Source organism: Gekko japonicus, unplaced genomic scaffold (assembly GCF_001447785.1).
Source record: "Gekko japonicus isolate JY-2015 unplaced genomic scaffold, Gekko_japonicus_V1.1 scaffold478, whole genome shotgun sequence".
Classification (NCBI taxonomy): Eukaryota; Metazoa; Chordata; class Lepidosauria; order Squamata; family Gekkonidae; genus Gekko; species Gekko japonicus.
In genome coordinates this window covers 743,567-770,678 of record NW_015173689.1, presented here as the reverse complement: position 1 = coordinate 770,678, position 27,112 = coordinate 743,567, and the positions used below count along the sequence as shown (strand labels likewise).

The 27,112-nt window shown below is 41.0% G+C and overlaps 1 protein-coding gene across 1 annotated transcript in view; it reads left to right on the top strand.

The window, feature by feature from the left end:
- Nucleotides 1–2,767: 2,767 nt before the first annotated feature.
- WWC3 (WWC family member 3) overlaps nucleotides 2,768–27,112 on the top strand; it is a 55,478-nt gene continuing 31,133 nt past the window's right edge. The window contains exons 1-7 of the mRNA XM_015423134.1: nucleotides 2,768–2,873; nucleotides 4,100–4,303; nucleotides 7,198–7,274; nucleotides 15,994–16,073; nucleotides 16,461–16,590; nucleotides 20,597–20,746; nucleotides 22,679–22,752. Coding sequence (XP_015278620.1) covers nucleotides 2,858–2,873; nucleotides 4,100–4,303; nucleotides 7,198–7,274; nucleotides 15,994–16,073; nucleotides 16,461–16,590; nucleotides 20,597–20,746; nucleotides 22,679–22,752 — 731 coding nt within the window. The 5' untranslated portion in view covers nucleotides 2,768–2,857. The remainder of the gene's footprint in view (nucleotides 2,874–4,099; nucleotides 4,304–7,197; nucleotides 7,275–15,993; nucleotides 16,074–16,460; nucleotides 16,591–20,596; nucleotides 20,747–22,678; nucleotides 22,753–27,112) is intronic.

The window sequence follows — 27,112 nt, the reverse complement described above, 5'->3', positions numbered from 1 at the left end:
TTTTAAAATAAATGAATTTTAAAATAAACATTCATGCAGCACCACTTCCTTAACATACAAAGCACAAAAAGTTATTTTATTTATGTATTTTAAATGTTTTTGTCCTGCTTCCACCCAAGTGGGGCCCCCAAGGCAGTGAACATTAAAACACCAAAATATCATTTAAAATAAGGAATATGTAAAATAAACCATTCAGTAAACCGTATAAACACACAAACACATCACACAACCAGAAAGGAGTGCCAGTAACTGTTACCAAACAAAATAAAAAAGTTGTCACCTGCTGGCAGAAGACAGTGATAAAGGGAGACAGATAAATTACTCTGTGGAGAAAGTTCCAAAGTTTTGACACCATAACTGACAATGCAGTTTTTCGGGTTGCCACCTCTCTAGCCTCAGACGTTGGGAGCACCCAAACTGGAGCCTCCGAAGACGACCACAGTAGATGGGTTAGGTTCATATGGGAGAAGTTAGTTCTTCTGGTATGCTGGCTCCAAGCCTTATAGGGCTTTAAAGGTCTTTAATAGCACCTTGAACTGGGCCTAAAAGCAAATTGGGAGTTGTAGCTGAACAAATCTAGAGTGCGATGGACTCTACAACCCACTGTAGTCATCTTTAGTATTCTATACCATCTGTAGCTTCCAGACAGTGTTCAAGGGCAGCCCCATGTAAAGCGCATTGCAGTAATCTAATCTAGACATCTGCAGGGCATGCATCTCAGTGACAATATCCTTCCTGCCCAGGAAGGGCCAAAGCTGGTGAAAGGCACCCTTGGCCACTGCTGTCACCCTCTTATCCAACAGGATGTCTGCGTCCAGCAGCTGTTTCAAATTGATTTTCTAGGGCAAATGCAACCCTATCTGGAGACATTCCACGTTTTGGGTCAAACCTTTCTCCCATCAATAGCACATCTGTTTTGTTGAGATTAAGTTTCAATGTGTTAGCTCTCATTGATCCCAAAACTACCTCCAGGCATTTGTTCATGGTTTCCACAGCCTTCCTAGGATCTGCTGGAAACACAAGATAGGGCTGAGTGTCATCTGCATGGATTGGTGGATGATGGTTGCCAAACCATGGATCCAAAGGATGATGCAGACCTTTTTGTTAGAACAGCATTAGAGTGCTGAAATGTACAAAAAGGAAAGACTTGGGTGTCATCTTTCCACAATATTACATGAATTTTTTGCTTTCTGTCTTATCTTGATTTTGAGGGAAAAGTAAAACTCCCCCAAACATTCATAGGCCTGAAACATTAAACTTATTAAAGAGTAACTTGGCTGTAAATCTGCCTTATACCTCCCATTGGCACTCATACTTGATGGATGTGGTTAACTCTTGCAGGTCTTTTTGACCAGACATTTCTGCAGTACAGCATAAAAGAAAAAGAAAAAAAACACTTCAGAGCTAGCAAAGAGGTAGTCGCTTGTCTATGAGATGGCTAACCTAGTGTGAACCTAGACCTTTTCTGCTGTGAACATTTTTGTGACTTTGTAGACTTGTGCCCACCATAGTAGCTGTCGTGTAATATTGCTGATACATGTACTACCAAATACGAAGTACAACCCAGATAAGCAGATGGGTTGTATGAGATAGACTACAACCTGTAATAGCACACTCTTCACAGCTCTTCCAAATTTCCTCTGTGTCTTCAAGAAGAAATGTTAGAATAATTGTGCGGCAACTGCAGATTGATGCAGATTCCAAAAACATGTAGAGGTCATCATGGTATCCAAATTAGTATCATCATCATCCAAGATCATCATGGTATCCAAATTTATGTTGATTTCATTGATGAGAGAGGAATTTAATTTATCGTATCAGTTTCTTTTGTTGGAAATTTTCAGGTCTGAATAATATACAGTATTTGAGATGATGGTTATGGTATTTTGGGAGAAAAATATAATTGAATAGCTTCAATGTACATTTTCAAATATATGCAGAGTTTGTGACAGAAGTATAAAAGACATTCTTATTTTCTAGACATTATTAAGAACAATGTGTATTTTATTATAGTTTTTGTCAAAATTCAACTTCGTGCCCTGTTGAAGTGGTGAGCATTTTAAAGTCACTCTTCTAGAAATATTTCCCCAAATACATTTTTGGTATATTCCAATACATGATTTGAATGGATTAAGTAAAATAGGTTTTGGCTTCACTTGCAACCACATTTTGGTGTAGTGGTTTGGTGTAGTGGTTAAGTGCACGGACTCTAATCTGGGAGAACTGGGTTTGATTCCCCACTCCTCCACTTGCACCTGGCTGGATGACCTTGGGCAAGCTGTAGTTCTGATAAGAGCTGTTCTTGAAAAAGAGCAGTTTCTGTCAAGAGCTCTCTCAGCCCCACCTACCTCACAGGGTGTCTGTGGTGGGGAAGGGAAGGGAAAGGAGTTTGTAAGCTGCTCTGAGACACCTTTGGGTAGTAAAGGCCGGGGTATAAATCCAATCTCTCCTCTTCTTCTTCTTTTTTACTAGAATTAGGAAAAACTGGCAGGACTTCATGCCATAATAATTAGGTTGGTAATTCTAGAAAGTAAAAAAAAAAAGAATCTTGTCTCTCTCGTTCTCCAAGGCATCTTTGAATATGCATCTCAAGAATTTGTACGTAGCTTATACAATAATTAATATTGTATAATTAATAATTAAAAAGTAAGTCATTATGGTTTTTCTCAGTTGCTCATAATATACATATTGCATAAGTAACAGTAGTGGTCACTCAGTTGAGTGCGGTACTTTTGAACTTGTTTTAATTCTTTAATGTTGTAGGATTACGAAGCCTTTAACTTTTGCTGACTGTGTAGGCGATGAGCTGCCTTTAGGATGGGAGACTGTTTATGATCAACAGATTGGTATTTATTACATGGACCATATAAACCGTAAGTAGTAGGTGTTTTTTAAGATTACATTTTAGTCTCTTCTTGTTACTGAGTTCTTCTCTCAGTCTGTGAACACGGAAGAGAATTTCATCGAAATCACAGTGGTATGTTTTTACATGTAGTATTGGCTAAAGATAAATAAGTGAAATTTGCAAATTGGTTCTTTGATGAATACAGTACTTGCAACACTGAAAACGTTCATTCCTTAGTTAAAGATAGTTTGTGTGTGGCTTGATGTAAAAATTATACCGTATTTTGAGGGAGGCAGGGCAGCAGATATAATTGGCAATCTTAATACCTTCAGGTACCTGGAATTCTTTCTGGGAGAAAACCTCTTTGCTTAAAATCCCTTTTTCTTAAGGTGGATCTCTCTCCCCCATTTCCTTTCCTTTTCTGTTTTGAAACTTTGGAACTCTTTCAATGGCAAAAGGGATACAGTTTTTGTTGTTGCTGCAAAATTTTGAAACCAGCAAGATTATCTAGGAGTCAGTTTGGCTGGAAGAAAAGGTTGAAGACCTGAGTACAATAGGGGCAGTATGAGGAGAAAGAATGATTGAATAAGAACACTTATTAGGAAGGGCTAAAATTGGCGAGTGATGAATGGAACGGGGAAGGAAACAAGCATGATTGAAGTGAGAGATTATGATAGGGTAAGAGATTATGATAGGGTAAAGGGTGACAAGGCCAAAAAAATACAACTTGTGGTTGTTCTGTAATTTCTCAACATTGGGGAATCATATGGATGTTTTCTTTTACAAATAAGAAGCCTGTGCTGGATTACAAAACACATAGGAGAAGATATAATAGAGAGAAATTTCCAAGACCTGAGGAATATTTTTGTAGCAAGTTGCCTAAGCATAAAACAGAGTAAATAACTCAAATTCTTGCAAGGGAATTCAGTGCACTGTTTGACCGCCTGTGGAAGAGCCAATCCAAGACCCCCCTAAGTCTCCCTTGTCCTAGTGTAACAGTAACTACTTTAGCCTCAAACTGAATCAAAACTATAGTCTTCTGCTCAACTAAATACATTTGGGGCCAGTTGTTATGGCTCTTCAGTAGGCAGGGAGGATGAAAAGTAACAAATAATAATTCATATTAAAAATCTGTGTACAAAGGATTGCCCATTTCTCAGACATGGGATATTAGCGTCGCTAGTGTGGTATAGCTGTTTCATGTGTTTTGATACTTTATTGCTTAATATATATTTTAATTTGTTCTCTCTCCAGAACTCACCCAAATTGAGGACCCAAGAGAGCAATGGAGAAGAGAGCAGGAACGAATGTTAAAAGAATATTTAATTGTTGCCCAGGAGGCGCTTAACGCCAAAAAGGAAATTTACCAAATTAAGCAGCAACGTTTTGAGCTAGCACAAGAAGAATACCAGCAGCTGCATAAAATGTGTGAGGATGACAGTCGCTCTTACATGAGCTGTAAGTTTTACTTCTCGTCTTAAACTAAATTCATGTTTAAATTCTAGGTTTATGTGCTTGTATTCCTGGCTGGGTGAGGAACCACAGGTATAAATGGATACATGTGCCTGCACCATTACCATTCACCAATCCAACATATGATGCTGTGTGTGCCGAGTTCCTTTGAAAAAGCACACATACTGTCTCGTGGATAATTGGGGGAAAAAAGCATACGCTTGTAAATTGACTTGCTGGTCTGTATTTCAAGATGCAATTTAAATTACTGTTGATCTTGTCACTAATTCTTGTCACAAATCCAATTTTGAAAAATAAATTGTAATACGCAGCACATATTTTTGTACCCATGGTTTAAATGAAATAGCTTCTATTGCCCTCTTCCTTTCCCTCATCCAGATCTTAAAAATGTTCAGTGTTGATGTTGCAAGGGCAGGTGCCAAACCAATTTTCTGTGAGTTAAGCTCCTTGTTTTGTGGTGTGAGATATAGAAGGCACCAATGATGACAGAAATAGAATTGGGAAAAGCAGTCTCATTATAATTGATGCTTTACAGTATGAGTCATTCTGTTTATAAAATATTTTTCCTTAGTTTAAAAAGCTGGCTGTGGCTCTCTGAGACTTGATTTTTTTGTTTTGTTTTGAGCTATTATAGGTTTCTTGAACAAGGACATATTTATGTGGCATAATATTAGAGAATGAAAGTCTCTTTCTTCCTTAATTTGATTGGCCTTTTTTGAGCCAAAAAAGAAAAATTGAGTTAAAAATTGCTTATAAGAGAAGGAATCTTGGACAGAAGTATATTAGCTTGAAAGTTGGACACGCTAATGTCCTTTAAATGGCAGGATGAAATGGCAGACTAACTGAAAAGTTTTAGAAATTAAAGTTTAAGTTGTGCAAGCATTACAATACCATAACTGTGAAAAAGTTGTTGTTGGTGTTACTGATGGTGTAATTTTCTGGGCTTCCATACGCAAAATATAGAGGAGACGTAGAGATCTACTTTTAATGCTTAGAGAGTTGACTGGTCACTCCCAAGTGACTTTGTGCTCACTGCTGACTAGAGATGTGAAGGTGCTGATAAAAAACAGAAAAATTTGGGGGAAACCCTGTTTTTTTCTAGCCCCCCCCCAAAAAAAAGAAATATTTTCTCTTTTAGAATGTGTGAAATGATTTAAGGACAAGGGAGACATGCTTTAGATATACACAACTCTTAAATCTAAGATGTATTTTTGCAACTTGAGGGATACTTCATCTTCATAAGTGGAACATGCAGGGTTCACATTGCTTCTCAACAATTGCATGCCTTCTGTTGTTCTTTTGACATGACTTGTGGTTGATCTTTGCATGTCTCTCTCAGAAGGCCGTGTGGCAGAAACTTTGCCAAAGCCTCAGAGGAAAACGGAGGTTTCATTGAGAACTTAGCTTCCTCTAGTCATTTAGCAAAAATTACGTACACATGGTAAGATAGCATAGGGAGCATCAGCTAGCAGTTTTCTCTCAAGTATTAGGTGTATTTGCAATTTTGCTTGTACAAAACTAATGCATTTATAACTTTTAAATTCCAAAAATATGTCAGATATTCCAATTTTATATGCTTAAGTAAGTTATAAATGATGCATTCTATTTTGTTAAAGCAGTAAAATTAATTTTGGTTTGATAGGACACCAAGTATTGCATATATTTCAATTTCCCCCAAATTTCCAATTTTTTCTGGGGGAGAGGACCCAGATTTTTTTTCCTGCGGCTTCAAAATTTCTGGAAAATTTACATTTCTACACCAGAGTAGACTAATATCTTGTCTATGAAGATTTCTGTGGTTCCTCACAAAGTAAAATGTTGAAGTGAGTCACTGGATTATATGGCACTTTTGGGTGGTAAGCCAAGGTTTCGTGTCAATTAGTATATATCTATTTAAGATGAGTGTTACCACAAAGTGTCTCCTCAGCTTAATTTTCACATCTAGAATGGCTGTACAAAAATGCATCCACCAGAAAAGTTCCCAGGTACTACATCCCAAAAATGACAAGGAAAAATATGTTTTGTGATTGATAATTTTAAGCCCCTCACTAAGAAAATCTTATCCTGCAGAGTTCTTCAAGAGCACGTGAGATCGGGCTTGCCTGGGTTATTGAGGGCAGGGCAGGACCGTTATAATCAATGGTCCCCATAGGCTCTAATAGAGAATTGTTCCCAGGGGGGGTTATGAGGTAGAGGCATCAAATTCACAGCATAGCTGCTAGTGCCTCTCCTCAATCCCCTCCAAGTTTCAAAAAGATTGGACTATGGGGTCCAATTCTGTGGGCCCCCAAAGAAGGTGCCTCCATCCCCCATTGCTTCCAATGGAGAGAAAAAAGACATTTAAAGGGACTGAGAGACCTTTAAATGGCTTTTAGCTGTGGCTATTCGGTGGCCCTGAAAAATCCCAAATATTTTTGGGATTTTTTTGGGTGGGCCATTTTTGGATAGCTAAATAAGTAGTGAAAAAATATCCAGAAAATACTGATAAGGTATTTTTTGGGTATTTTTTTCAGTTTGGTTTATGCCGAATGCACACCCCTATTAATAATAGTGCTTGATGTAACTGAAGTGGGGTTTAGAAGTAAAAGCAGTTTGGTTTTGCTTCATTTAAAGTAGATACAGTTTGGAAACTTGTTTCACACCTAAAATATAAAATAACTTTTAAAAGAATCTTGTGAAGTAGTTTAGACTGATTAACTGTAGATATCTTTTAGTTAACTGACTTGATGACTTGATTCTGTGTTGTAATCTTAGCTTTAGCAGAAGACAGTGGCACATAACATTCAACTACTAAAACATTTGGTTATTCAATTATACTGTTATATATCATTTTTACAAGTGTCTGTTTTAAATATGAAGACATTTTTTCCTCTGTCAAGCATTCTCTGGATTTTCAACCAATACCAAGTATGACCCGTCCCAGATTAAAGCAGAAATAGCAAGTCGACGTGACAGAGTGAGTAATCCTTTCTATTACTTTGATACATTGAAAAATAATTGTTGTCTTTTTCTTTTTATGCTTTCTTTGTACTTAAATGTGGTAATACATTACAACCCAGTGAGAGACACTATTCCGTTAATATAAATATGTTTACTAGTGGGATTTCTTTATAGTTTGCTGTTGTGTTTTACTTATCTGGACTATTTTACTGTACATGTATTAGACTGAAAAATAGTTAAGTGGCTTGTAGTACCCTGTAACACAGGGCTGGAGCAAAAGTGGCAGATATATAGGGTATTAACAGTGCAATCCTTAACAGAATCGCTCCCTTGTAAATCCACTGATTTAGGATTATTTGGGTTTGTACAGTAATGCCTCCAGTGGATATGATCCTGGAAACAGCATTGTCTAGAACAGCATTATAGGAGGTAGTTATAGCACTCTCCTACTGGAGATGTGTATAGATGTGTACAGATGTGAAAGTCCTGAATAATTCTAGGGAATCCCCCCCCCCGCCACTTTTCCCCTAAGGACTCTTTTCAGATTTTCCAATGAGGAAAAATTGGGAAATTTGGGGCAGCAGTGCAAAAAACCTTCAATGGGGTGCCTTTGGTGCCAATGCCAGAGGTTAGGAGCTTGGGAGTGCTCTTGGATGCCTCCCTAACAATGGAGGCCCAGGTAGCAGCCACTGCCAAGTCAGCCTTTTATCATCTTCGGCTGATTAGGCAGTTGGTTCCCTTCCTCGAACATAGCGACTTGGCAACAGTAATCCATGCAATGGTCACCTCGAGATTAGACTACTGTAATGCCCTTGTCCCAAATCGGAGGCTGCAGCTGGTGCAGAATGCGGCAGCCAGGCATGCAGCCTGCGCTGAAGGCATTGCACTGGCTGCCGATAGCATACTGAATTTGCTTCAAGGTGCTGGTGCTTACCTATAAAGCCCTATATGGTGAGGGGCCAGCATACCTGAGGGGAACGCCTTTCCACACATGTTCACCAGAGAGCACTGCACTCAAGGACACAAAACCTCCTAGTTATCCCTGGCCCTAAAGAGGCCAGACTGGCCACTACCAGGGTAGGCCTTTTCTGTGGCAGCCCTGCAATGGTGGAACGAGCTCCCTGAGGACACCAGGGCCCTGCGGAGTTTACTTCAAATCCGCCAGGCCTGCAAGATGGAGCTATTCTGCCAGGCATTTGACCACACTTAACTGGAGCCTCCCTTGGAGTGTTTGTACCATCTAAGTCTGTACTGTTAAGAAAATACTGGATTATGACTGCCGTCGCATAGGCAAATATATATGTAATGCACTTTAAAGTTTGTATTTTAAACTGTTTTAATACTTTTAAGTAAGCCGCCCTGAGCCTGCTTTGGCGTGGAGGGCGGGATATAAATCCAATAATTAATAAATAAAACCACCCATGAAATATTTTGTATCTATCAATGAGTCAAAGCAAGATTTTTCACACTCAGTTGTAAATGTTAGAAGTACTGAAAAAGCCTCCTGTGAGACATTTTCTCTTTTTTGAGTGAGAAAACCTCTTACAGTACATTTCACTCACTCTGAATGTAGTGTGGAAAAGTCTGAGGACTTCCTCAGTTTTTCCAGGGTTAAAACTGGGAAATTTGGGGAAGTACTGCAAAACAAAAACAAACAAACAACCCCCCCACACACACTTATATTTTTCAGGATTTTTTTTGTTTAAATGGAAATAATTTTGACAGTGATTAATGTGCTGTAACGTATCTGTAATACATCATTACAGAGTCCAGTGTTTTCAGTGTTATAAAGTTTAGCTTAATATCCAGACATGATGGCAGTCTCACTAATTATGATTGTATAAGAGTTTCTTTTTTAAGAAATACTTTCTGTTGTTTATTGCAGAATTTGTTTTCTACCTTCAACTTTTATTTTCCCTACCTCTCAGGTGCCAAAAAATTAAAACACATGCAGCATTGGCAGCATATCATGTAGTAGTTTGCAACTCTTTTTCAAGAGCTGTGTATTCTTGCAATTTTTCTTATATAAAATGAAGATGTTATAGTTTGAAATTCCATAAATATGCCAAATAGTATAACTTTGTATGCTAACAAAGTTATAAATCATGCATTTTATGCTGTTCAATCAGTAAAAATTTAGGTTTGATTAAAAAAAACTAAGCATTGCATACATTTCACACACACATCCCTTTTCTGTTTTTCTGGAAATTTTGGCGGAGGATTCCCCCCTGGTGACTTCAACATTTCTAGAAATTTCACATCTCTAGTTCACAGTGTTACTTGCATATGAGTAACAAACTGGTCTGTATGTCTCTTGGCCAGTTGTCTCTTAGACTCCCATGCTGGAACATTGCAGGAAGCCTCTCCAGGTTGCTTTCTGCACTGAGGCTTCCTCTGCCTGGCTGTACGTACATCCTCCTAGATTGACAGTGCTGCGCAGCTGCTGCCTGGTCCTTCTCTATCTCCCTTATATATAAAAGCCAAATGGTGGTGGCACTTCTCTAGAACATTCCACACGCTCCGGAATTGGTTAGCATCCTGGTGTGTCACTCAAAATCTGTCCCTATCCACTGGCTGCATTGCTTGAGTCTCGCCTCCAACATTCTAAACAGTTTGCTGTTCCTCTCCCCCCCATAGCCAGTCAGAACACAGAGTTTATTTGCATATGCAGCCTCATTGGCCTTTGCCTCGGAACACAGAGGTCGTTTGCATATGTGACTTGATTGGCTTTTGCCTCTAACATGCTAAACAGTTTGCTGTTCTGAGGTAAAATGTGTCCAATCTCCAGGTGAGGGCTGGAGATCACTCAGAATTACAACTGTTTTCCAGATGGCAGAGCTCAGTTCCCCTGCAGAAAATGGTGGGCTTTGTATCCTTATATGCTGCTGAGGTGGCCCCCCGTATGACAGCCAATGTGACGTAGCAGTCAGGGCTTCAGAGCACGGTGTGTGTGGGCTGCAGGTGTGTGTGGGGTGGAAAGCTGAAGAGTGAGGGGGAAATAAAAGTAGGTTGATGATTGGCTGGGAAGGAGATAGGGTTGCCAACTCCAGGTGGGAAATTCCTGGAGATGTGTGGGATGGAGCCTGGAGAGGGTGAGGTTTCAGGCGTGGGACATCGGACAGGTACAAAGCCATAGACTCCACCCTCCAAACCAACCATTCCCTTCTGGGGAACCATCGTTGTCAATCTCCAGGTGAGGGCTGGGGATCACTCAAAATTACAACTGTTCTTTAGGTAGCAGAGATCAGTTCCTCTGGAGAAAATGGTGGACTCAGTGTCATTATACCCTTCTGAGGTCGCCACAGCAAATTGACACTGAGTGTCCAAGGCCGGGACACCCACCCAGAGCCTCTTTCTAGAGCTCGTTGTATTTATTTCCACAACAGGCCTTTTTCCTATTTTTATAACAAAAATTACACTCAGAATGAACAGCAGTATAAGATAACAGTGTTATAGGAGATGCTACTGTATAGAAGTGCCTTTCTGTTAAACTCCATATAGAGAAAATGTGGTTTGTTTAGGTATTGTGTGTACTCAAAATAGTTATGGTGCTAGTATGTTTAGAATTACACTCTAATGTACATGAAACTATTTATAGAACATGAAAATATACAGAATTGAGCTCCCATGATTTTACTGTTTTTACAGAAAACAATGTTAACAAATGTGTTCCTAAATTGCAAGTTCTTTTTATTAAAAGATACACGAGAGGGATGTTTACAGTATTCCAAACAGACTTGGTCAAGAGTACATATTTTTGAAGGATGGGTGTATCTCTGTGTTAGTGGTGGATGATCTGCTGGAAGCCTGGGATGGAGCTGAGTGTAATCCGCATATTCGTGGGAACTCAACCTAAATCTCCAGGTGACGCCTCTCCCAGTGGTTTTATATAGATGTTGAAAAGCATGGAAGACAAGATAGAACCTTGTGGGACCCTATAGGCCAGAGGTCAAGAGGCAGAGCAGCAGTTGTTCAGCACTACGCTCTGAAACCTACCTTTAAGATAGGACCAAAACCATCTCAGAACAGTGCCTCCCAGTTCAAATCCTGAAAGGCGGTCAAGAAAGATACTATGATTGATGGTATTAAAAGCAGTTGAGAGTTCAAGGAGAATTAAAAGGGTTGCACTCCCCCTCCGCAGTCCTGGCATAGGTCATTCAGCAGGGTAACTCAGGCAATTTCAGTACCATAACCAGGCCTGAAGCCTGATTGGAATGGATCCAATCTATTCATTTTATTCAGGAATCCCTGAAGTTGCCCAGCCACCACTCATTCAATCACTGTGCTAAAAAATGGTACGTTTGAGCCTGAATGGTAATTACTTGACTCTCCTGGGTCCAGAGTAGGTTTGTTTAGGACTGGGTGAACCACTGCCCGCTTCATGGCAGGAACTACCACCCCTTCATTCAGAGAGGCTCCTAAATCCAGTCTGCTGCCCCCCCTCGCCATCCAGGAGGGGCAAGATTCATACAAGCAGGTGGAAGGTCTCAAATTCCTAAGAACCCTGTCTGCATCCTCATACAGAACAAGGTGAAAGGTATCCCGCACAACTGGATAAATCAGCACCCTGAATGCAGTCCTCTTACTGCTAGTATAGAGTCAGCGTCAGAGCAGATGTGAGAGATTTTATCCACACAGTGTGTAGCAAAATAATTGCAGTGGGCTGCAGAGCAGTGTGTCTCCTCCTGTAGTCTGGAAGCTAATAGACCCCTGATCACCTGGAAGAGTTCTGCAGGGCTACACTCTGTGGATGCCATAGTGGCAGAGAAGTATTGTTTCTTTGCTGTCATCACTGCCATGAAGTAAGCTTTCAAATGAGCACAGTCCAGGCCTTTTCAGATTTGACCTGAATTTTTCTGCACTAGGGGTGTGCAGAAAAAAAATTAAGATTTTTTCCAGATTTGGGTCCATTGGACCTGAAAAATATTGGTATTTCCCGATATTCCCAAATTCCAATATCGGTATGATATTGGGATTTAGGTCAATAATCAGGAAACCCGAATTTCTTCAGCATTTTAAAATGCTATCCCTTCACTTGTAGAGTTGCACCGCCGGGGCGGCATGCCTCCATGAGTGAAGGGAAGCTAAATGCCTTCTCACTTCACTTGTGGAGGCATGCTGCCAAGGTGGCGCAAATCTGGGAGTGAAAGGAAGGCAATTAAAAATGTCTTTCCTTTGCGGAGTCATGCTGCCACCGCAGCACACGTCCATGAGCGAAGGGAATGCCTTCTTCAAACTGCACAGCTGTGGCGGCACAATTTGGCGATATAGCTGGCCTGAATAAAAGCCAAATAATATTGGCTCTTATTCAGGCCAGCTATATCGGTAGCTGAATCAGATTGTCTAATCTGCATTCAGCTGCATAAATGCCTGAAAAAATCAGTAAAGTATTTTTTGGATATTTATTCGGTTTGGTTTATACCGAACGCATACCCCTATGCTATTTAATATCTATATGCGCCCCCTTGCCCAGATTATCCGGAGTTATGGGCTGGGATGTCATCAGTATGCGGATGACACCCAGCTCTATCTGATGTTGGGTGGCCGGTCGGACTCGGGTCCCAATGACCTGCATCGGGCACTTGAAGCTGTGGCTGGTTGGCTCTGGCTGAGCCGATTGAGACTAAACCCGGCGAATACGGAGGTCCTGGGCCTGAGTCGGGCCGGGACAGGATTGGGGCTCCCTCTCCCGGCCTTCGATGGGGTACTTTTGGTGCCAGCGTCTGGGGTGCGGAGTTTGGGAGTGCACCTGGACTCCGCTCTAACAATGGAGGCCCAGGTGGCAGCCACTGTCAAGTCTGCCTTTTTCCATCTGCGTCGGGCTCGGCAGTTGGCCCCCTACCTGGACCGGGAGGACCTGGCCACAGTGATCCATGCAACGGTCACCTCGAGACTAGACCACTGCAACGCTCTCTACATGGGGCTGCCTTTGTCACAAATCCGGAGGCTGCAACTGGTGCAGAATGCTGCGGCCAGGCTGTTAATGGGTCTCTCTAGAAGGGACCATATACAGCCTGTGCTGAAAGCGCTGCGCTGGTTGCCAATAGTGTACCGGATTCGCTTCAAAGTGCTGGTACTTACCTATAAAGCCCTATATGGCCTGGGTCCAACCTACCTGAGGAACCGCCTTTCCCCGTATGTTCCCCCAAGAGCACTACGGTCTGGGGCCCAAAACTTGTTATCTATTCCGGGCCCCAGGGATGTGAAATTGGCCACCACAAGGGCCAGGGCCTTTTCGGTAGCGGCCCCTACCTGGTGGAATGAGCTCCCAGGGGAGATCCGGGTCCTGCGGGACCTGATGCAGTTCCGCATGGCCTGCAAGACGGAGCTCTTCCACCAGGCTTTTGAGTAGGGGCCGCTGCCCCCCCCATTATGCCACCATCTGGGGGGGGCTGGTGGAGGCCCTGAGAAGAGCCCGGGAAGATCTTTTGGAACATCTGAATAAATAGCGACGCTATAGACTGTCTCCCAGGAATCGTTGGTACTATCCCGCCATCTTGGGGTTGGGAGTCCTGGTTTCACCGAGCACTTCATGTGATTGAGGATGGGTTTGTTAAATTGTATAATATGCTTTTAAAATGTATATATATTGGTAATTTTGTATTGTTGTTTTATGTTGCAAGTTTTATCTTGCCTTGTAAGCCGCCCTGAGCCCTACGGGGGAGGGCGGGGTATAAATGTAAATAATAAATAAATAAATATTGTGCACTGTCACTCTAGCCAGCTGTCTTGTCTTTTCTTCATCCACAGCCTTTTAGTCAATCAAGAAACTGCCTGGGCTCTTAAACCTGAGAGAGGGTGCCTAGGAGCAATCGTGTCAATTGCCCTGGTTATTTCATCATTCTTGAGGTCAACTAGATCATTAAGAGAAGTGCTGACCATATCAGCAGAAATGGCATCTGAAAACCAGTTGGATCTATCAGGCTACAGGGGTTGATCATCTTAATCAATTCCCCATCCCTGTGGAGTCTTGGTAGCCCTGTAAGTCTAAACTTACAGGCAAGGTGGGATAGAAATGTAAAATAAATAAATAAATAAATAAATAATAAACCCCAGCATGTAGTGACATAACAAGAGGACTGTCTTCAATCCCCTCACCTTCAGATTACCCTCTTCCTGTCCAGAGCAGAACACCAGATCAAGAGTGTGACCTGCACAGTGTGTAGGCCTGTTATTTATCTGAGACAGGCCCATGATTGTCACGGATGCTTATCCTATTTGGCTTTCTAATGATTATGTAAAACAGACTACTGATGGAAAGTACCATCAAGTCTCAGCCAATTTATGGCGACCCTGTAGGGTTTTCAGGGCAAGAGCCAAACAGAGGTGGTTTGCCATTGCCTGCTACTGTGTAGCAACCATGGCTTTCCTTGGTAGTCTCCCATCCATGTACCAACCAGCTTCCAAGATCTGATGAGATTGGGCTAGCTTGGACCAGGTCAGGGCGAAATAAGCTAGGCTAAGAAATAGTGACTTGCTTATGGACAGTGTATTCCTATTCCTTCATGGTAAATCTCTTCTAACTTTACATCACATCACCACAGTGGCTTTCGGTTCATGATCTCGAATGTATCCTCTCTTGACTACTTTGGCTATACCCCTTGTTTCATGCTCTTTCCCATGTCCTTCTATCCTCTGTTCCTTAAATCACAGACTTTCCCCTTTCAAATAGTTTCAAGATCAATTTTTCTACACAGTCATCCCTGGAGCCGCCATACTTGTTTCTTGCACACCTGAACAAGTATAGAATATTTTATTTTATCCTTTGGGTAGCTAAATGCAGATACAGAAGTTGATAGGTACTTAGCCTATCAGTGTGGCTACCTCACAGGAGTTGTTGTCTAAATATAATGTGTGACCCTTGCTCTTCCTGACTACTTAAATCTGCTGCAGGGGAAGCTAACTGGGTGCAAGAGGTTAGCTAATGCCTCCTTGAGAGAAAGGGGGTGCAGTCTCCCCGACCTTGAGGTAGGCTGTAATGTGTCTGCTATTTAAAAAAAGTCTACTTTGGATCCAGGAGATTTCAGTAACTATTGACCAGTCTCAAATGTTCCATTCTTGAGCCATGTGATTGAACAAGTGGTGGTTGGGCAACATGAGAGATTCCTGGATGAAGCAGAGTTTTTGATCTATTCCAGTCTTGTTTCAGGCCTAGTTATGAGACTGAAACAGCCTTGGTTGCCTTGGTGGGTGACCTGTACCAGGAGATGGACGAAGGCTGTGCAACTCTGATTTTCCTGGACCTCTCAGTAGCTTTTGATACCATCAGTCATGGTATCCTTTTGGATTGCTTTCCAGGCTGGGATTCAGAGGCACTGTTTTTCAATGGCTCTGGTCCTACCTGGGGGGTTGGTTTTAGAAGATGATGCTGGAGGGCTGCTGCTGCTGCTCAAGTCCTTGGCCTTTGGACTGTTGTGGGGTCATGCAAAGCTCCATCTTATTGTTTATGCTTTTCAACATGTTTGGTTTTAAGGTGTTTTTATGATGGTTATTTTAAATCTGGTAGCCCTGATGAGAGCAGAAGGACGGCGTATAAATCCTATAAACAAAATAAATAACAATGGACACAGGGACAGCCATGTTCACTCTTACCTCATTGGAAGAAAGGTGGGATTACAATGCAATAAATAGGCTAATCTAGGAAATGACAAGACTTTACAAAATGAAGAAAGGGTTATAAACAGTTGCTATTTAGTTGAATACTTTCTTCTTTGATTTTTCTTTTTTAAATCAAGCTTTCTAGGTTAAAGCGGGAATTGGCACAGATGAAGCAAGAGCTGCAGTACAAAGAGAAAGGAGTGGAGACATTGCAAGAGTGAGTTGAAATGTAGCAGAATTTGAAACATTTAATGTAATTCTAGTAACAAAAGCTAATGTGTTGGTCACAAGTGTGTTCAAAAAGTACCTTTATTAATGTTTTGGTTTGTACTCTTGATGCAAATAGTAATAAACTTTCTGAAAGGGTTTTAGCATGGTCACTCTCTTGACATGGGGTACAGTCTATGCCCAGAGACTGAAAGTGAATGTGCAGGGAGGAGCCTCTGCAAGGCGCTGTAAAGCCATTGCACACTACAGTCACTGCCATTACCTGGAGTGGGAGATTAGCACACTTTCCATTTCCCCTTCCAGCCCTCCCTCTTCAGTGTTATTCATGAGAGTGACAAAAATTAGCAAATTTACTGTTTCTTGTTTTGTATGATAGGATTGATCGTAAGATATCAAATGCCCATATGAAATATAAATTGGATGAAGCCCAAGCAATAATGAATGAACTCCGAACCATCAGGAAGGCTATTTGTATGGGTGAGAGAGAGAGGCAAGACCTAATGCAGGTAAGACACTTTCTTTAGTTAATAGTCATAGTGACAGAATGGCCCCACTGACCTGCAAGAGCTGCTGTGTTCGGCCCTCCCTAAGTGTATAGACGCCAGCAGCTGCCTAAGTCTCAATGTGGTGACATGCTACTGTCCCAGCCTACTTAATCCTCGGTGGGGTCTTCTCTCCTTTTTTGGATATTTCTGCCACCAACTGGTCATTTAGGAATTACCCACTGAGAAAGATGGTGCTCCCAGCTTCCCTTCCTCCATCACTGTTCTATGGCTCTATGTAGTACCTGTGTCTTCCACTACCCAGTAACCAATTACTGCAGGGAAGGCTTACTAGCCTTGCACACTCCCAGGGAAATAGCAATTTACCAACTAGCCAACCCCTTCCTGTGCAGTATGGAGAACAGTTACCAGCATTGAAAACAGTAAAGAATTTATAAAAAGTAAAATGTCCAAATGTATACTCTCAGCACAGCAACAAACTGAGCAAGGAATACAAAATAAAAGTATAAACACACAATTCCTCTCCCTCTCGCTCTATACATGCCCTAGCTGGTCTTGTTCTAAGCAGGCTGTTTTAGCTTAGAAGTTACAGATTTGTTCAGGCAGGCAGCCCTTTGTGTTCTCCATATGACAATGATGGCTTTCAACTGGATCTTGGGTATGAGATCTCTTTCCCCAAGATGAAATGAGCCAAAATGGACCCCTCTTCCTCCATATCAAGGGATTTTATTAGCTCGGTTTGCCCACCCCCTGTGGGTCAAAGAATCCTTTCCTGAAGTCTCCAAGAAGATAACATTCTACACCTCCCAAGTTTCTGTTTCCATTCTAGGTGTCAGCTTCCAGCTGGAGGTGAAAGTGTCTCCAACTAGGTGGCCATTACCATTTCTAAAGCACTGATTGTCAGTACTTGGGTGAGGCTTGAAAGCAATTGATTTCTCCCCTTCTACCTGCTCTCTGCTAGGAGAAAGAAAAATGTTTAAAACTAAATGTGAAGATTTTTACAGCCCAAACCTCCAAAATGAAATATATTTCTCTGGAGTTATATTTGTGGTTTTGCTGTTTATACAAGACTGGTATTTTGCATACAGTTGTCTTCTTTGCTAGCTGGTAATGCATGCTTGATGGAAACATATGCTATTCTCACTGTTTATTGGTTCATAGCCCATGTTTGCAGTGGGTACCAAAGGTGGGCGGGAAGGATGGGGTTTCTCCTGGATGGATATTCTCAGTATGGGAAAGCAGAAGATCACATTCTGATCTGCCAGACCTCACTGAGGAAGGGGCGGTTTGTTTGTTTTTTGCTTGTAGTGTTACCAAGCCATGTGGGCCCCAGATCCAGACAGTCCTGCTAGATTTCCCCCAGCTTACAGCAGGTGTAATAAGGTGACCTTGAACGCAAGGAAATTGCTTCATCTTAGTGTAACGTAACACGTTTGATCACATTCTTGTTTCCTGTAACTGAATTTTGTTCTTTAGTATTGGTCTTGCATGCAGAAGAGAAAAATACTTTTTAGTAGACAATCAACTTGATTCTGCAGCTGTGAACCAAGCACATACCTACTTCCTCACAACAAGAAGAGATGCAATTATCATAGAGCATCAAGCAGCCAGGGAGGAGTAGTAAAATGCAGATATTCAAGTGGCCAAGCAACCCCCCCTAAATTGCTGGTTTTCAGCAGTCTTACAGAGAGATGAGAGAGCAAGAGACTGAACAGGAGACCACAGGAGACAATTGTGGGTAGAATGGCTCCCAGCACTGGAACAGCTTCCAGCAAAATATCTCTGTCGGTGCAGATGCTTGTAGACATGAGTGACTGGTTTGGTTGCAGATTGTGCTTGCATGCCGCCATACTGATTTTCTTTAGCTTCTTGTGTAGTGGTTTTAGGTGCTTGTGCGTACAGCAGTTGTAAGACATAGAACTAAACAGGGCAGAGAAGGTTAACTATATCAGCTCAGCTATAAATTTGCCTTGTGGCCTTAAGCAAGCCGCTGTCTCTCGCAGTCTCCCCTCCCCAGAATGTTAAGGCTTCCAGAGATAATTTAAAACAGCTCTAGCATTTATAAATAAACACTGTTATCAGATGGTAAAGGTTACACATTCATATTGTTTTGATGGATAATTTTGCAAGAGAAGGGAGCAAGTCTGTGTTTGAGCAAAACTATAGTCAATGACTTCTTTACTTTGAAGTAATGTATAGTTTTCATACAGTCTTGCAGTATATACATTCTCTGTACTGTACTAAAATGCTAAAACTCTATATAGAGTCGATTTGGTGCCTCACTGACATGTATTGTAACCTATATGTTGACTGTTCTAAGATCAATATTATGGAAAGTTTTTCAAAAAAGAAATCACTCCATAACTACCTTGTAATTTCAGCATGACCATTGTAGGTGGTGGTCCTAGACTAGATAGACATGATTCATTCTGGCGTAGGTGTTTGGGCTGTTGTAAAATTTGACAACACACTTGGGTCAAAATATAGGTGAGAGGAGTCTGAGACATGGCAGGAAGGATTAGTCAGGTCTAAATAGGGCAAGATGATTAGAAATGCTGCCAAATGCAGCAATGACACCATTCCAAAAAAGAGGCATATTTATAAAAGCTTCAAAGAGGAATTCAGAGTGTTCCATCTTTATCTTCAAGTTTTATGGTCAACTCCAGTTTTATAGAATCATCTACATATTTTCTCATGGTTGGCATATGCAGATTTTATTTTTGAAATATTACTTCATTCAGGGCTTTTTTGGTAGAAAAAGCCCAGCAGGAACTCATTAGCATAATAGGCCACACCCAACAGCAGAAATTTATTAGCCTATTAGGGCACACCCCTGACAGGCACCGTTCATTAGCCTATTAGGCCTCACCCCTATGCCTTCCCTTGGCTTGCCCGGGCAAGCCCCACATTGAAGGGAAGGGAAGGCAGTTTAAACTGCCTTCCCTTGGCTTGCCCAGGCACCCATGGCTGCGGGGCACCTAGGGAAGCTGGCCCTTGGACAGGCTGGGGAAGGCATGGGGAGGCATTTAAATGCCTCCCTGATCCTTCCAGTCCCCCCTCGGCCCACCTGCCTCAGAGTCACTGGGGGGGTCATTCTCCAGGCCTTCCATCTGTAGCCACGCATGCAGAGGTTTTGGCTGTAATGGGCGTGGCCAACTTGAAGGCAGCTGGAACTCCGTTCCTGTGTGTTCCTGCCCAAAAATAGCCCTGACTTCATTACAGGAAATGAAAACGTTGAAAGACATTTGCAATAAATGGATATGTCTAAATCAAGGTGTAGGAGGCAGATGGGATTTTATCCTAATTGGAGACAGTTTACCAGTTATGTACGTGGGTACTGTTTCACTGAAATCTCCCTATATTGGTAGAAGTAGTCAAAGTCACTTCTTCTCTTTGTGTGGTGTAACATGATGCCTTAATGTAACAGAAAAAAAGATAAATTAGAAGTCTCATTTCTTTATCTTTGAAAGTTCAAAGTAAGCAGGAGAAATTGCATAGGTATGGTTTAAAAGTGTTAATTCTCCCCCCCCCCCCCCCCAAATATCTTGTAATGTTTAAAGTATATTTATGATGACAGTGCTGCCTGTCATTGTACTTTGCCCTGGTGAATTAGCTGCCTTATTCTCAAATCTCAGTAGCATACACGGGGAAACTTTATAGATACTTTCAGAATAATATTTTTTGTTCTTTAACTTTTGTTGCTTTCGGTTCTGTGGGGTTGTTTTAGTTGAGTTATTTGGTAAATCTGTCTGGACTAAATGCGATTTGCAATATTTACCAGTTGCTGTATGGATTACGTTTATTTTTGTACAATAACTTTTTAAACTTTGTGAATGTGTGCAAGTAATGACCCCATTCTATGTAATGATAATCCTGTCATAAGAAAAATCTCTGGGCTATTAGTAATTCCACTATTTTAAAGAAGAATTTATTAAACCAGAAATAGATTCCTTGATCGTTTTTCTTTCTCTCCCTCCATCTCTCCCCCCTTTTCTTTTTTCCTCCACAGAGTCTGGCCAAGCTGACAGAGGGATTCAAGAATAGTTGTTGCATTACAGAATCTCTGCAGGATCTTCAGTATAATTCTAGTTCACACACTGACTCCAGTTTACCTCAGCAACAATGTGATGCTTGCTCTCAAACTGACATCATTGGGGAGGTATGTGTAGTAGTGCAGTATATAAAAAGGGTGTTTTGATAAACTGCATGGTACAATAGTTTAAATCAATTTTCCAGTTCAAAAGAGGAATAAATACATAAGGATTCTCCAAATGGATTTAATTTCTGTCTTGTACAGAAGTCAAAAATTCGTAGTAAATTTCTAAAGGCAGGTAACATAGCCAGATATTGTTCAGAAAGGTACCCTTCTAAACTTCTGTAGTTATTTTACAAATGAATAAGACAGTTTAGCAAATACAACTAAAATTATTTTTTCATCTTTTCTATATAAGCCATTGGCGGATAAACTGAAGATAAGTTTTATCCAGTGTTTGCAGGAAGCTTCACTTTGAGACCTAAAAATATTAAATAAAACAATCAACCAGTGGCTGTTCTCTAATTTCTTAAATTGATTGAGGGTCTCAGACACAGAGTACTCTCTGACAGTCTTTGGCCACTCCTTTTTGTTAGTCTTGTCATTAGAGTTAAAAATTCAATTTCTGAGCTTTTCCACAATGTTCCTGCATTGCCACCAGCCCCCTATAGAATGTTTCTTATCCCAATGTAGGATGCCCTTGAGAGATGGCTTATTAGGATATACTTTATGGGCAGGGTCCACAAGGCCACATAGAGGGAGTAGTTGTTCAGACCTTCTTTGTTCACTCTCATCTAGATAACTAGTATTGCATGACTGTTTACACACATAGTGTTACTCAAGTTTAAAGCATTTAACCAAAGACAGGTATATGTATTGGTGAAACTCAGAGGGTCAAAGGCATCAATAAAACAGATAATTTAGAAAAGGTAAAAATGCTTCTAACTTCTGTAACTGAGTCTACATTGATAGTCGTGTTTCTGAACCAATTCTAGAATTGAACTAACTTACCTTACGCAGTAGTTGGAGGATAAAATGTGATGCTGTCTTGGGCTCTTTCGAAGAACAGTGAAATAAAAATATTTTAAATAAATGGATCAATGATATAAAGCATGTTAAGTACTAAGGGCCCATGGGTGAATAACAGGAATTGCTGCATGTGTTTTTTTCTTAACTATCATCAGGATGTGCGCTGTATGAAAGAGCCCCATAGGATGTGAAGTCTTGGGACCTGTTTTAATCTTACAAAAGGCTTGCAGTCAAACTTGTCTCCTTTTGTGCAGGAAGGGGGATTTCTTCCAGTTTACTTAGGTCTTCTGTATAAATTGGTTGTATTTTTAAGGGGAAGATTTCATTAATGTTTCTGTTTCTTTCAACTCAGATGCTGAGTTATATGTTCATGCACATAGTCATATGGAGGGAGCAATCCTTGTAAGATCTAAAAATCTTTAACAAAAACGATTAAATACACCTGTTCTGTGCTTGACTATCCTGATTAATCTCATTGAAGTGAGTGAGTTGGTAAAAATAGGCATGATATTCTAAACATTTTAACTGTTTTTAAATACAGTAAAATGCTACAGAAAAATACCTATATATATTGAAAGTGTATATTGCATATTATTTAAAAGAACTTCAGCATGAGCTCAACTGGTTTTTCATTGGTTATTAACTGCAGATATTTTTGCTAAGGAATCCTCAGTACTGAAAGCACAAGTTTTATACTCTCTGTATCTTTAGCTAAATTTACCTAAAGCCAAATTTAGCTAAAGTTTGAAATATGAAGGCTCCACAATGGGTTATCCTGTTTAGGATAACCTGTGTTGTTGAGGGTAAACTTAACTATGGCTGTGGTCACACACAGTAGATAATCCACTTTCAATCCACTTTCCAACTGGATTTTGCCAGTTCACACAGTAAAATCCAGTTATAAAGTGCACTGAAAGTGGATTGAAAGTGGATTATTTAGTGTGTGTGACCACAGCACATGTTTCCCACACAGTGTTCTTATTCTAATCATGTTCACTGTTAATTTTCCCATTTTCCCCCTTACAACAGTTTGGTTTTGATGATAAAACAAGGCTTGGTGATGGAGAACGATTGGCCGTACAGTATGAAGAGGCCCAAAAGAGGTTAGTAAATTTAAGGTCCAATGAAATAACCAGTCATGATTGGACTTTACTTTAAATATTTAGTAGTCTCAAACAGGTCTTTGAAGATGTGGCATAAATATTCTAAATAAATGAAACAAATACTGATTTTTATTCATTGGTATGTCCAGTTTTATGTATCATTTTAGATACATAGATTATATTAGAAGCATTGCTGATGAATTTCCTGTCCAGTAGCAAGGCTGGCTCAGTCCACTCCTCCCCCCCAAAACAATTGATATAGATGTTCTAGTCAAGGGTCCCCAACCCTTTTCAGCCTATGGGCACCATTGGAGTTCTGTCATTGTTGGTAGCCCCAACCTGAAAATGGCTGCCCCTGGAATTTCAGGGAGGGAATCCCACTGGCAATTAGCCATCACAGAATCCTACTGAAATCAATTATGATCAAATCTCATTATTTTGCTGGGATTGCACCTTATGTGTTTTTCATTACTCCTCCTGCGTCATCTTAAAATGAACTTATTGTTTACTAATACTTTCTGGCATACACACAAAGTAAGTGTACAACCCTGATCAAGCAGTATCTGTCTTCATTTTGCAGACATTTAGCACACTTATGAAAGAGGAAAATGGAAGAATGCTTCTTTACCTGGCTGTCCCCTTTATACAAGCCCTTCTGTCATGAATGGAAAGTAGAGGAATAAAAAACAGAGAGAGGGGAAGCCTGGTGGATCACACAAACAGAGAGAGGAAACCCAGCACAGGGGAGAAGCAGGGGAATTTTTAAAGTCGGGGTGGGGGGTGGGGAGGCCCTGCAGGCTTGGGTGGGAAAAGAAAAGCTTCCTTTTTTTCCCCCTGCATGTGCCAGCTAGCTTGTTCGCCTCCTGGGCTGCAGCGATGAAGCTCAGGAGAAAAGGAAGCTGACAGGAAGGAAAGGGCTTTTCTCTCCCTGACTGGTGTCCGGGGCTGTAGCAGTGCTCATCAGGAGAGCAAGTTTGCTGGCCTGGGAAGCAAAAAGCTTTGCTTTCACCTCCCCCAGCCTGAGGTTTAGGGTTGCCAAATGGGGCTGGGGGGCGGGGAATCCCCCGCTTTGATGGCCCGATTTTTGACGCAAATGGCCGTGGCCCCGCCCCCAGCGTGCAACGTCACACCCCGGACGCCAGCTGGGAGCCCTCCGCTCCCGGCCGAAAACAATTTGGCAACCCTACTGAGGTTAGAGGCAACTTAATTTGTTTTGCAGTAGTGATCCTTCTACTTTTGCTGCAGCTGCCTCTGAAGTGACTTCTTTTTACTGGATACTCCATCTGACCTCCAGTGGCCATTCATTGCAAGAGATGTTGGGTATGCATTTACTTGGCATATGCAACAACCACATTAGAATAGCTAGTGTCAAGTCCCCTCACAGGTCAGGAAGTTGTTGACTTCCGGTGTTGCCATGTCAGGAGAATAAAGTAAATAGGTGAGGACAAGTTATGCTTGAAGATAGCTATCATTAGGAATTTTAGATTGATTGCCTATACAGAAAATGATCACCAGTTCACAAAGTGTGAGTGTTAAGTAATTATAATTACTTTGTGAAGTGGTGCCGTTAAAGAACAAATCACAGGTAGTGGTTGATGAGGAAATACACTTGTAGTCTCTCCATCAGAACTTATAGATGTTGACACATTCAGCCTTTATATCGTGCTTTGAAACAGTTGATCAAGATAGAGTCCAGTGAGTGTTCTGACAACACATGATGTGACATACAAAATGAGTAGGTTAATAAGCTAAATAGGAAATCTCAGGGTGGGGAAACTTGTACAAAGAGGATCTCTCTATCTACCTTCTTATCTACCTGTCTATCTGTCTGTCTGTCTGTCTAGATATCTAGATATCAGTTTTTTAAAGCTCAGAAAGATGATTTATCATGTGTGCCCCCACTCCCAACATAGTTAATCAGCTAAATCGTCTCTTAATTTACTTTCCAGCAGATGGTTATGTATGATTCTTCAATAAATTATCTCCATTAAGTAAAAAGTTCCAATTACTATAATTTTATTTTCCCTCCAATCCCCATCATTGTTACCATTAGCATTAAATATATAGTAGTAGTACATTTTAAAACGTTGAGAACAGTTTGGAGCACATTTGCCTCTACCAGTTATCTCTGTGGTCACATTCTTCATTTATCATGCATTCCTTCCCTTCAGCCTGCTGGCATTTCTGTAGGGCTTTTGTCTCCACTAAATATTTCTATGTTCAGCTCTTGCTTTGCTCATGAAACATCTAGTGCAGTTGCACAGCGTGGGGGCAGGAATGTGCTGTATTAGGTTAAAATGAACAAAATGCTAAAAAATTGAAATGCTTCAGTACATGACATTTTTTTTAATCAGCCTCTTTGTTTAACCAGAGTGGTGAGAGAAAGAAATCTAGGTGTCATGACTCGGGAATGAGCACATCACACAATCATTTTACACTGTTAAACTTGTGTGAGTGTGTGTATAGCTGCTTCTTTTTTCATTAGGAAAGGCTTTTACTAAAAATTCATGCATTGTATGAAGTGTTTATTTGTTAAATGTAAAAAGCTTTAGAGAATGTTAAATAGTAGAAGACTCGCTGTGCTTCTGTTCAGTTTTCCAGTCTAAGCCTCTCAATGGGTTTAGACTAGAGTAACCCTTTGTGAAATTCCATGGTTATCACCTAATATAAAAAGGTAGTTGGATCAATTAGGTAACAGTCCTGATCTCACAGTATTGCAACATTCTTACTTATATTTCATCTTTGATTTCTGCATTGTCTCCTTATCAGCAGTTGTGTTCTGGTTCTGATTTGCTTATTAATCTTCATCCCCCCCCCTTTGTTTTACTTCCCCCCCCCCTTATGGTTCCTTGTTTATGGGCTTCATTGAAGGTTGGTATTTGACAAATTGATTTTCTTCCTTTATTTAACAAACATATCATAAGTCATTGTTTAAGATAGTCTAAGTTGCTGTGGTTTTAATCCAGCCATCTCCTTTTTTCCTCATTCAGTTTTTAATTATTTTGTGTATGTATTTTGTCTGTAGTAGATTATTAACTTATTTGGACAGCAACTACTTTCTTATGTGTTCTCAGTGGTGCTTTTGGGGGGGGGGGGCAGCAGAGCAAGTAAAAAGGTAAAGGTTCCCTTGCTCGAAAGCCAGTCGAGTCCGACTCTAGGGTTGCGATGCTCATCTCTGTTTCAAAGCCGAACAGCCAGCGCTGTCCGAAGACATTTCCGTGGTCATGTGGCCGGCATGACTAAACACAAAGGCGCACGGTACACTGTTACCTTCCCACCGAAGTGGTCCCTATTTATCTACTTGCAATTTCTTGCTTTCGAACTGCTAGGTTGGCAGGAGATGAAACTAGAGACGGGAGCTCACTCCGTCTTGCGGCACCCGGGTGTCGAACTGCTGAACTACCAACCTTCCACAGCCTGCAGTTCAGCGTCTTAACCACTTGAGCCACCGCAGCTCCACACATACACAGCAGAGCAAATAAGAATATAATTATCATTTATTACTATCAATTTAAATGGTGTTGAAGTAAGGAGATAATTTTGAGGTCAGATTTCACAAATTTGTGGTTCTGAGTTTGATTCTCCATACATGCCCCATATTTGGATGTAGCTAGAGTTGGCCCTGGCTAGTATTTGGATGGGAGACCACCAAGGAAGTCCAGGGTCAGGACACAGAGGTAGGCAGTGGCAAACCACCTCAAATGTCTCTTGCCTTGAAAACCCTACAGTAGGGGTGGCCAAGCTTGCTTAACGTAAGAGCCACACAGAATAAATGTCAGATGTTTGAGAGCCACAAGATATGAACAAATATTATACACATGTTTTAATTGAAAAATATGCAAATTTGCTTTTTATTAATATTAAATGAGACTGCCAAAAACAAAAACAAAAGGGGTATTTATTTATCCAATGATATTTCTAGGCTGGGGGGAGGCTTTGAGAACACATTTAAAGTTAAAGTTGCTTTCTTTCTCTGCTCCCCCCTCCACCTCAAGACTACCCATGGAGGTGAACACTGGCTGGGAGCCACACAAGCCACAGTTTGGCCACCCCTGCCCTACAGGGTCGCCATAAGTCAGCTGCGACTTGACAGCATAAAAAGAAAAAGAAAAGATTACTAAGATAGGTCCAGTGGTGGAAAGTTCAGTTTAATGGAAGATAATGGATTATATCCTAAGAGAACTGTTTACTGAAGGAAAATTGCCTGCTAGCTCTGTTGTACAAACGTTTGTGCAAGAGCTTCCACATACAACTGTTCTCAAGTTCTTACTTGCACAAGAGGACCAATAGGATTTAATTTACTTTCTTAGTTTAGAACTAAAATTTATGCGGACAGCAACTCAGGATCTAATGTGGAAAC